General features: G+C 58.7%; 2 protein-coding genes across 7 annotated transcripts; both read right to left on the bottom strand.

Moving 5' to 3' along the window:
• Positions 1–541: 541 nt before the first annotated feature.
• Pycr3 (pyrroline-5-carboxylate reductase 3) lies at positions 542–5,299 on the bottom strand. Its single transcript, XM_005316089.5, has 6 exons — positions 5,143–5,299; positions 3,600–3,664; positions 3,009–3,188; positions 2,618–2,830; positions 2,215–2,307; positions 542–2,055 (listed from the first exon to the last, which is right to left on the bottom strand). The coding sequence occupies exons 1-6, from the start codon at positions 5,234–5,236 to the stop codon at positions 1,873–1,875; spliced, it is 828 nt and encodes a 275-aa protein (XP_005316146.3). The 5' UTR covers positions 5,237–5,299; the 3' UTR covers positions 542–1,872.
• Positions 5,300–5,988: 689 nt separating this feature from the next.
• Positions 5,989–10,511, bottom strand: Gfus (GDP-L-fucose synthase). 6 transcript variants are annotated; one of them, XM_078016561.1, is made up of 12 exons: positions 10,383–10,511; positions 9,720–9,876; positions 9,281–9,395; positions 8,379–8,402; positions 8,138–8,266; positions 7,980–8,053; positions 7,672–7,805; positions 7,474–7,538; positions 7,147–7,213; positions 6,923–7,002; positions 6,625–6,724; positions 5,989–6,316 (listed from the first exon to the last, which is right to left on the bottom strand). In XM_078016561.1, exons 2-12 carry the CDS (start codon positions 9,863–9,865, stop codon positions 6,261–6,263), a joined length of 990 nt encoding a protein of 329 aa, XP_077872687.1. In that variant the 5' UTR covers positions 9,866–9,876; positions 10,383–10,511; the 3' UTR covers positions 5,989–6,260. The 6 variants fall into 6 exon arrangements, with proteins under 6 accessions (XP_077872687.1, XP_077872689.1, XP_077872690.1 ...); XM_078016563.1 differs by lacking the exon at positions 10,383–10,511 and adding an exon at positions 10,271–10,367; XM_078016564.1 differs by lacking the exon at positions 6,625–6,724 and having other exon boundaries at positions 6,886–7,002.
• Between the last annotated feature and the right edge of the window lie 618 nt (positions 10,512–11,129).

The raw sequence follows: 11,129 nt of genomic DNA, 5'->3' as shown, positions 1-11,129 counted from the left end.
TCTTGAAAAGCTGTAATTTTAGCCTGGCAGCATAAAACAGAAGAGGATTAGATGGTATGATCACAACCCTGTTCCCCATCAAAGTTTCCCTTCTTGAGTAACTAATGTGTCTTTGTTTTGGGCCATAGCTGGGTCTGGAGCTCCATCACAGCCTGCAAAAGTTCAGGACTGGGCAATGGAGAGGTGATTTCCCTGCCAGGTCTCAGGCAGTGACAGGTGTTGGCTCATACAATAGTGGTTCTCTTGGCAGGTGGCTCTTAGGTGGGCTGCCCAAGGAGTTCCTGCTCAGTGCAGCCTACAGAGTGTCTTGGAACCCCAACATGCCCAGGCTTGGTGTGGCCTGATCAGGGTCAAGATACAGGGCAGTGGGTGATCCTGTGTCTGTACAACCCACATGATAGTGACCTGTAGCTAGAATGGGACCCTCTGCCATCCACACTGCCTACACCTGCTCCTACTCTTGAGGTATGTCTTAAAAAGTTTCAGACACTTGCAACTTGAATTTCTCAGCCTATAATCAAAGAACCAGTTCACCCAGAGCTCTGAGATGTCCTTTATTCCCATTTCACAGATAAGGAAATCAGGCTGGCTCTTCTGACAAGTGAAAGCACCAGGGTCTGACTAAGGGGTCACTGACCGAGAGCAGCCATCTTCTGGCTGGAAAAGGGGTTTGGTGGGATGCCCTGGGCAGCAGTCTCGGGGAGAATGAGTGAGACAGTGTAGAGACAGGAGGCATGGCAGAGAATTACACACAGGGATGGAACATCCTGTCCCTGCTGCCTAAGTGCCACTAGCTCCACTTCATAATATACCTGCCATCACCCAGCTAGCAGATGGCACTGTCAGAGCCACCTGAGCCAGACATGCAGGTGCTTTTACCCAGGCTCAGGAGGCTAGGAGTGGAAGCAAGGGAGAGTGCAGCACACCCGAGTCTGTGTGGCAAGCCAGGCCCAGGAAAGCAGAGCCAGAGGGATGGGTGGTGCTCAGTGTAAGGATCAGAGCTGCATGCTGCTAGGCCAGACCCTCCCCACTCAGGGACCTCAGAGCCCCAGCCCTCAGTCTCATGGCCTTGCTCCTCTCCTAGTCCTAGCTTTTCTGACTTGTGGTTCATCTTAAGGGACATACTTCAGAGTCGAATCCTGCAGAGGCCAGTGTAATGATGCCATGGCCGCAGGACCTCCAAGACTTCTGACCCAAGAGGCCATCCCAGGGCCTGGCTCCACCTGACTATGTGCCAGGAGCTTAAGGTCCAAAGGAGGGAGGGGACATCTGGCTGGCAGGGGGTGGGTCTCCTCTCCCAGACACTGAGCAGCCTCTCTGCCCACTGCCCACCTGGTACTGCCCAAACACTGAGGTGGACCCAGCAGACACACAGCCTTCCCAACAGCAGCAGGCCAAGCTTACTGGCTTTAAGGAGAGAAGGGTGCATCTTGTGCAGACTCCATGGTCCTGTGCAGGTCCTGGAGCTGGGATGAGAGCACTGGCCAGGCTGCACTGCTGAGAAATCTGAGGAAGGGCCAGCGCTCCAGACCAGTCCCAGCTACTCTTGTTGCCAGCAGCTCTGCTCCTGGCCTCCAACCACCCCAAAATGCAGGCCCCTAAGAAAGAACATCACCCACTATGGTGGGCTCATTAGGGGTAAGGTCACCACTATTATGGGTGGGAGATCCCCATAGGAGGGGTTGCATTTATCTCTGCATTTATCACTTGTGTGGGATGGAAAGAGAATTGTGGTCCTTAAGGGAAGGGAAGGAGGGAACTGGGTGGGGTGGGTCTGGGCAGCAAGGAGGCCAGTGTGCCACAAAGGGCTGTTCTAGGCACTCAGGAGATTCAGGTGGGCGAGGAGCCATGGCCTCCTCTTGAGCCTGGGACCTATTTCCTGCTGAGCTCTTTTGCCCGGCAGGTGGCAGCTTCCACAGCACTCATAGTAGCCGCTCGCAGTCCACCTTGTTCCAAGGCGTGGAGCCCATAGATGGTGGTGCCAGCTGGTGTAAGCACATCTGTCCGTAGTTGGGCCGGGTGCTGTCCCTCCTGCTGCAGCAGCTTGGCTGTCCCCTGGGAAGAAAGACATTAGGGGCGGTCACTCAAGAGAGGTGGGGTAGCTACATGTTTCCCCAACCTTGGCCTGGGATTGCAGGCCTGCTTCCTCCCTGCCCACTGGAGATGGTACAGGTTGGACCTTTCCAACCTTCCCCTGGGAAGACCCTCACTCACCAGCAGGGTCTGGGCAGCAATGCGGTGAGCCAGAGCACTGGGCATACCCATCTTGATGGCGCCTTCAGCCAGGGCCTCAGAGAATGTGCACACCTATAGCAGCAGCATGGTGGAAGGGTAATGTCAATGCTGACACTGCCCAGACATAGCTCCCGGCCTTGAGAAGGCTCAGAAGCTTCAGGAACAAGGCCTGGAGCATTACCATGCATGCCCAGAGCCAAGATCAGCCCCAAAGGCCACCAAAGCACAAAGTTTGGAGAGGGAGAAGGGCTAACAAGAGGCTTGGAGCCAGCACTTGCGGCCCCAAGGCTGGACTCCTGAGGGCACAGGTATCATGTGAAACTGGGAGGGCCTCTTTTGATTGAGGGCTTACCTGCTGGGGTATGGGCAACTCAATACTCACAAAGGCTACACCACTGCCACTGAGGCCAGTGTGGATGTCCACATAAGCCTCAGGCACCTCCTCACACTGCCCACAGGCCTCCAGCAGATTTTGCAGGAGCTTGGCCTCCTCGCTCCCAGCATGGTGACCCCGTGCCATCACCATGGCCCCCTCCTGGACTATGCAGGGCAGATTGGGTGAGACTCGTAGCACTCGTGTGTTCAGGGGCAGCAGCTGGTCAGAGAGGTCAGAATCAGGCAGCCTGCAGGACCCGGCCCCGACAGGCGATGTCTCAGGCAACTGCAGGCTCCAGTCCCCATGTCCCAGGCAGTGTCAAGAGGCTGTCTGCTACTCCAGTCCGACCAGCACAGCCGAGGCTGTGGTCAAGGCCTCACCCACAAGTGTTGCTCACCTCCTCCAGGGTGCTCAGGGAGACCCCAGCAGCCACAGACACCAAGACATGCTCAGCAGTGACCACAGGAGCCACCTCTTTCAGGACAGCTGGCAGGACTTGGGGCTTGGTGGCAAAGATGACCAGCGAGCAGCTCTGCAGCACTTCCTGGTTAGAGTGAGTGGTCTGGCAACCCAGAGCCTGCAGAGGGACACCAGGACCAGAACCAGGACCAGAGCTGCATGAGCGGGCACTCTACCACACCACAAGCTGCCCTCCATCCCATGAGTCCCCTCAGGCCTCTTTCACTTTAAGAATCTGCATTAGCCCTGCTCTCAATAGCCAAGACCAACCAACTGGCCCCGTTCTTCACAGACCCCCAAGCCTGCACCTTCCTGACCCCTCCATCCCAATGAATACCCATGCCCAGTCCTGCCTACCCCCATAGAGCACGAATGTGTTCAACTTGTATCTGCGCCTCCCTCTACAACCTTGACTTTCCTCTTGGCCTTTGACCTCCCTTTCCCCAGCCACCCAGACAGTCTTAATAAGCTACACTTTCCTGAACCTAATGACTGTCTCAGGAGGACAAGTCATCTGGGCCCTGCTCACCCGGAAGTGGCAGAGGTTCCTGTCTGTTGGTGCACTGGCCAGCACCTGCTTAGCTTCCACTTTGCCTACAGAGAAAGGCAGAGGTGGAGGCCACTGATGAGGAGGAGATAGAATGGCCTGGCAACCCGAAGTCAGGCTATCAAACCCACCTGATTCAACTCGGCAATCACTGTCACCTGCCTGCTGCTGGACACAGGGGCCAGGAGTTTGTCTGGTCCTGTGAGGGACACAGATGCTAGGGGCCCCAGCCTCCAGGGAAGGGATGGCTGCCTGGAGCACTTAGGTTGTTGGCCAAGGGACAGAACCCAGAGGGAGCACCAGGTCTCGGGATGGGGTGGAGGAGTGGGTATGAAGCAGCTAACAGAAGGTTCAGCAGCAGCTGGGGTTCCTTGAAGAAAAGGAGTGTGCTAGGATGTCCTAGAGGAAGCTAAATGACCCTTTGGTGGAAACTGTCTGCTTTTGTAGGATATAGGGATGAGAAAACTGAGCCAGATTTCTGTAAGGTGTAACAGGAAGACAGAAATGCACACCATGGCCCCTGGATGCAAGTGAACCATCAGGTTTTGCCTGAGACTGTGGTAAACTATTTTCTGATTGATTGTGACCCATCTGGACTTTGAAGTATGGCTGAAAGCAGAGAGCCAAAGGTCACCAGATCCCTATCTGTAACTTACATGCAAAGGTTTCTAAATGCTGTGCAGTATAGGATTAGGGTGGCAGTAATGCCCCTGCTATATACTATTGAGCCCAGCTGGGATGATATCCCTGGCCCAGAAGACATTGGTGTTGTCTAAAGACCAGCTGTCACAACTCAAAGGTAACTAGCATCTAGGGAGAAGAGGCCCAGAAGGCTACATGCCCTTGGATACACAGGTACACAGGACAAATTATCTGGTCTAAATGTCCACAATGCTGTCCACTATTGGATGTGGAGCCTGCACACAAATAGAAAAAATAATTAGAAGCTCAGGAAGACCACCCGGACCTAGGCCATGAGTCCAGGAAGCTGGCCATAGATGCCAGGGTAAGTCAACACTGTCCAGGAGAAATATGGTTCAAACCAAATGTGTAACTATAAATTCCCTAGCAGCCACTTAAAGACAATAAGAAACAGGTGAAGTTAATTGTATTCTTTACACCCAAAGTATACAAAGTCACAGCTGTACTAAAAAAAAAAAGCCTAAGGCATGTTACTTTTCTAACTCTTCCCAAACCAGAATGTTCTTTATTCTGCTCATCCACACGCGATCCAGAGGCTGGTTTCACACATGGCTCATGGCCAGGTCGGGCAGCAGCTCTGGCCGCCCACAGTAGGAAGCCAAGTCTAGAGGAGAGGGTGGGCACCACGCCTAGCACAGCCACAGCTGGTGGAAAGAGAGCTCAGCCAGCCCGGAGATCTTGGGGGCGTGGGGACCGTGGAAGCACCGGGAGCTTGCTGCCCAGGAGCCCTGCAGTTCACAGCACCCACCCGGAAGCGCCCCTCCCACCCAGCCAGGCGACCTGTTCCCACAAAGGTCCCCCCAACCAGGGACAGCCACCCCACCTGCTCGGATGAGGCCTTGCGCAATGGCTTCCGCCATGCGGCCCGCGCCCACGAAGCCCACGCGCAGCCCGGCTGGCACCGCCGCAGCCTCCATCGCGTCCAGGGTCACTACTTGCGAGGCTGCGGCGATAGGCCCCGCCCCTCGCTGCTCATTGGCTGCAGGAACTACGGGGCTCCTCGTCGCCTTTTGCGGGGAAGTCGGTGGGCGGGGCGTACCAGCACACGGGTCAGTGCTGACAGTAATAGGGAGCTGTGGTGGGTTCTGGACCCAGCTAGGGGCCAGACCTTGTTTTTTACTGACTGCATGTCCGTCCACTGAAAATGCGACGGCCAATGATACTCAACCCTCTGGTGGCTGGAGCTGATCTATCAAAAAAACAGTGCAGCCTCCCCCAACCCCTACCACGCAACCAGCTGCTGCAAAGGGCTATGAGATGAAGGGCCAGGCCTGGCCCAGCTCTTCTAGAGTCTCAGGGAAGTCCGTGCTACCCAATCACCAGCCCCAGGTTCTCCTCAAAATATCAGACAGCCCGCTGAGCTCGTCCAAATCCACACCCTGCATCTTTCCTGAAGGTCCTCAGGGTTCAGATGAGCAGGCCCCAGGGAGCTGCTCACCCAGGCCTAAAAGGGTTAGGCTTAACTGAGATCCAACGGGACTACGGAGACATTCCCTCTCCGCACCTCAGCCCATCAACAGCCTGTTCTGCCTGCTGCTTCCTGCTCCTCAGAATCAGTTCTCAGAGGCTGATGATCCCAAGGGAAGAATGGGCCCCAGGACTGGCCAGTCTGGGAGACAGTCAGTGCCGGGTGTGGGGGATGGCTGAGCACAGAGCTGCCCAAATCAGGTCTGTGGAAACGTACTTTATTGGCTCCCAGACAAAGCACAGCGGGCCCAGAGTGCACTGAGAACAGGGCAGTGGGGGGTGAGGTGCTGGGCCGGGTCTTGATTTCCCTGAGGATGAGCACAAATGAGTCCCCGCTGGACAACTGCCTGGAACCCCTGGCAGAGGCAGTGGGACGTAGCCCGGGTTGCTGAGCAGCGTCCTTGGTTCCTGGCAAGGTCTGAAGGTGGGGGGCGCTGGGCTCTGCCAGCTGAGTGCCTGCTCGTCTGCACGGCTTTACTTCCGGGCCTGCTCATAGTTGTCAGTGAACCAGGCACAGGTCTCCTTTACAGCTGCAGGTGGACAAGTGAGGGCTGGTGAGCAGGTGAGGGCCAAGACCACAGTGACCCACAGGACCCAGGGAGGGTACAGGCCCCAGGGACCCAGGGAAGTCACTTCCTCCAAGCTGCAGTACCCTGACTCCCAGGTGACCAGGCCTGGTGACCAAATCTGCAGAGCACCCCACCTCCACATCACAGTAGGAAAGCAGAAGCCACAGCAAGGAGCAAAAGGGAGGAGCAGTGGAGGGGGGTCCAAAGCCAGGGGGGGCCGGGGGATAGGAGGTTGCCAAGGGGAGGGCACTGGAGGGGGAGGGGCTCACCCTGCTTGAAAGGTGTGAACCGGAAGTCAGGTAGGTAGCCCCGAAGCTTGCTGTTGCTGGCTGTCTTCTTAAACTGCCCGTCTGACTTGGTGGTATCATACTAGGCACCTTAGTCAAGGCCACAGCAGAAGGTACACCCCACCTCTTTGCTACTTTAAACCTGCCTTTCCTGGGGAGGGAGCCTGGCCAAGACAGACCCCCCTCCAGCTGCCAGGGCAAGTACCACCTGGCCACAAAATGGTGTAAGGCTGAGTGTCCCACCTGGGCTTCAGTTCCTCTAGAGTGCCTCAAAGGATACGGTGACTTCCCCGTGGAAGCCCATGGCCTCCATCACAGCCTCAGCTGCCTCCTTGATGGAGACCTCATCTTCCTCGCCCACTGTGGGAGCAATGGGCAGTGGCCTATTAGGCTTCCTATCAGCCTCCCATGGGTATTTCTGCCCCCACTTCTCTGCCAGCCCTCAAAGACAAACTGGGTCTTGTCCCACTGTAGGAATGGGGTGTGGGGGCTGTGGGTGCCAACCTGAGAGGATGATGGGCTCCACCTCACTGTACTCCCGTAGGACCCAGATGAAGAGCCGGGCCAAGTCCTGGAGGTCAGGCAGGCAGGTAGGTCAGAGCCCACAGTGACAGTCAGATGAGGGAGCCAGGGGGCCACACTGCTATCTCTGCTCACTGGGGGCACAGCCATGGCTCACCCAGGAGGGTATGGGGTTCCTCCTCCAGGCAGCCCTTTCTCTTGCTGAGCTCACAGCTGGACCAGGGACTCCCAGGCACCCCCAGGCACTGTACCCAGACCCCCTCATGCCACTGCCTCCCCATCAACCCAGCAGGCCAGCCTTATACACACCAGCGAGTAGATGAACTGCCTCCGTGGTTTCCCTGTACCCCACACTGTCAGGGCAGAGCCACTGCCTGCAGATTAGGGGCAAGAGCAATTGTCAGAAGCATTCCAGCTGCCATGAGCTGTCTAGATGGGAGCCCAGGGACCCCTTCAGGCCAGAACCCTGGGAACTCTGGATGGGACATGCTGGGCAGCTGCACTCACTCTTCGCCAGGTGCACCTTGTGGATAAGGCCGGGCAGCACATGGCCATCTTCAATGTTGAAGTTGTCGTGGGGCCCAAAGACGTTGGTGGGGATGACAGCGGTGAATGTGCAGCCATGCTGCTGAAAATAGGCCCTGCAGAGGCCCAGCATCTCCTGCCTCATCCCAGGACACAGACCCCACCCATAGCTGGTCTCTCACAGATGCAAACACCAGACTCAAGAAGGCAGCCACCCAACTAGCCCCACCACCAGAGCTTAAGCCCTCCCCCACTCCTGGTTAGGCCTGGCCAAGGCAGCATAGGAGGACCTGTTCTGCACGTCAATCATCCTCTTGGCGTAGGAGTACCCAAAATTGCTGTTGTGGGGTGGCCCGTTGTGGATCTATGGGAGCAAAAGATGCACTGAGGCTCCCACTTCCAGGTTCCACCCACAGACCAAGTCCTACCCCACATAGGCCCCCCTCACCATGGTCTCATCAATAGGGTAGGTGGTCTTGTCAGGGAAGATACAGGTGGACAGGCAGGAGACCACCTTGCAGACGCCCACCTCGAAGGCAGAATGCAGGACATTGTCGTTGATGTGCACATTCCTCCTCTGCAGGGTGGAGCAGGGCAGGTCAGGCTGCCCAGGCAGGAACCCAGCCCCTTTCCACTCCTCCAGAGACAGAGGTGGGGACATACTCTGGCCCCTTAGACATAGGCAGTACCTGTGCCTGTTCGTCTAACTCCTCCTGGGACAAGACAAAGCCTCTCAGCACTGACCTTACTGAAGCCACTATCCCTATCATAGCCACATAGGGTCTGGTTCTGTTCTGCCTGCCTACCTGGGGTTGCTGAAGGCAGGGCAGGTCGCAGAAGAAGGGACAGGAGCTCAGAGGCCTAACCTAGCCCTGGGTGGGAAGCTCCCACTACACAGAAGTGGCCCCTCCCCTGCCCACCTCAGGGGAGCTCACACCCAGGTCTCCTTCCCTGTGGCCTACCCTGATCCCCCATGACTCCCAGTTCCCTTTCCTAAATTGACATGAGATGGCCATGGCATTTGGCCTGGCCTCAGAACAGGGAAGAGGCTGGTGGCCAGGCAACTTATGGGGGAGGCTGAGATAGACAAGGAGGGCCATGGGTGACAGTGACCCTGGGCAGAGTCTTGCAGAAGCTTCTGATCCCAGTGCTGGCACAGGCCAGTAAGGCCAAGGCTGCTGCCCAGAGGCAGGAGGCCAACCAGTAGGGGTACAGCCCTTACATTATACCCCCTATTCCCAGGGCACAGACACCCTTGCACCCCATCAAGCACTGTGGGCCTGGCTCAGGAAGCAGGAACCAGCCTCAAGCCACGTAGAATGACAGCTTCTTTCAAATCCCCCACCCTCTTTGCAGGTTGACTTTTTACTGATCTAAATGCCCCCAGACCCACCTATATGGCCTTCTGCCTGCAGCACGAATGTGTGTCACTGGGAGTCCCTCAGGGGCTGCCCCCATCAGGCTGTGCCAAGCCCCAATCCTCAGGGACTCCACGAGGTAGGAAGAGGAACCTGAGAGTGGGAGACCCGCTAGAAAGTTCTCAGAACCTGGACTCCTGTCTTCCAGTGCTTGCTGTCTGCCCCCAACTTACCCAGAAGTCCAAATTGTATTTGATATTCCGGAACAGGCCCCCTACCATTGCAGCAAGGTGGATGACATGAGTGGGCTGGACCCTCTGGAACAGGGCTTGGGTCTGTGCTGTGTCCCTGGAGGAAGCCGGGTTGTCAGGGGCCCCATGGAGGGCCCTGTATGGGGGAATGGGGGCTAGTACTAAGTGGGACCATTGCAGAAGGGGCAGCCAAAAGCACAAGTGGTGGAGTTCAGTGGGTAGCTGTGAAGGAATGGCTTGCAGAGAGGAATGGGAGGATGCCTGCCCAGAGCAGCATACCTAGGCCAGGCCAGACACCTGGCAGGGAGGGCCCAGACTGGGGCCAAGCTGGGGGTGGGGGGCAGCAGATGTGACTCCAGGCTCTTCTGTCTGGAGAGGGCATGGGGAGGAGGGGAATGCTTCTGGGATGGTCTCCACTCACGTGAGATCGGCATCTTTGGAGGAGACAAACACCCATTCCTCTCCAGGAAGGCCAGCCCCATCTTCCACCACCTTCTGGATGGCTCTGCCCACCAGTCCAGAGCCCCCTGTCACTAGGATCCGCATGGACCTCTGGGGGTCACCCATGGTGGCTGTACCTGGAGGGCCAAATTGGTGTGAGGCCAAGGCCATCTGGTTCCAATCCTTTCATGCCGCATCCTGGGGGGCAACGGTCACAGGGGCAGACCCCGGGAGGGGACACAGGCCACAGGCAGTCAGACAGACCCTGCTGGACTGAATCACACCACCTCCCAGTCCTGGAACCAGAGCAGCTGGAGGCAGAAAACCTTGGCGCTGAGGCTCCAGGAGCAAATCGTGGGGGCTACTCTCAGCCAAAGCCCACAAGCCACAGACAGGCAAGGGGCAGTATGGTGTTGGCAGCCCCGTGTCCACCCACGTCCGGCTGGTCCCTGGAGGCCCTCGCGAGCCAGGTTCTTCCCTGCAGGCCGCGGGCTGGAGGAACCTGGCGCGCCGCCGCCGGGAGGACCCAACCTGGGAGCTGGATATCGGCTCCGGCCGCAGGGCCCCCACGACCACTCGGACGGGAGGGGCCCCGCGGGACACCTGGCGGCCCCCACCCGGCTTGCGGCCCGCGCCGTCTCACCCGCGCCCGGCCCCCAGCGCCGGCAGCTTCCGGCGCGGTCGGCGGCGGCGCGGTCGTGGGCGGGCGGCCCGCGGCACTCTGGGAGCCGAGTCCCGGCTGCGCCGGCGCCGCTCGGGCGCTTCCGGGAAACGCGCAGGGCCGCGCGGGAGTCCGAGCCCCGGGCGCGCCCGCCGGGTTCCAGCGCCTGCCGGGGCCGCTGGGGACTGGCGAGGGCTGCGTGGCCCTGGCAGAGCCCGGCCGCCCCGAGCCGCGCCGCTCGCCCGCGCGATGCTTCTGGCGCGCGGGGCCGGGGCCTGGGGCCAGGCGCGTGGGGACGCGCAGGCCTCGGTCGCCCTCCCCGCCGTGAGGCCCCGCACTCGGTGTCTGCCTGCTCCCTCTTCCCGGTGTGGCCGCTCCCTGAGCCCCTAGGTGTCTGCGAAAGGACAGGGCGCAGACTGCCCCGCTGCACCCACGGGGACGGGGGACGCCGCGGCAGGGACGACCCGCCGGGAGCAGTGTGCCCTTCGCTGCGGGCCTCGTGACTGCTCCGTAGATTCCGCGGCCCTGCTCCTTTCGCGCGGAGCGTTCCGATCGCCCCTTTTGCGAACGGCCCCGCATCTTCGCACGACTGGGCCGCAGCCTTCGCTGTGCCACAGCACTGCCCCACCGGGGGTGCTGGTGACCGGCCTTGGCGCAGCTCGAGGGCCCGGGCAGGAGCTCACAGGGGAGCAGCAAGGGGGCTCGCATCCTATCAGAGTACTAGGCTTT

This window comes from Ictidomys tridecemlineatus, chromosome 7 (genome assembly GCF_052094955.1).
Source record: "Ictidomys tridecemlineatus isolate mIctTri1 chromosome 7, mIctTri1.hap1, whole genome shotgun sequence".
Taxonomy (NCBI): domain Eukaryota; kingdom Metazoa; phylum Chordata; class Mammalia; order Rodentia; family Sciuridae; genus Ictidomys; species Ictidomys tridecemlineatus.
The sequence above is the reverse complement of the archived record's forward strand: the minus strand, read 5'-3'. Positions and strand labels throughout refer to the sequence as shown.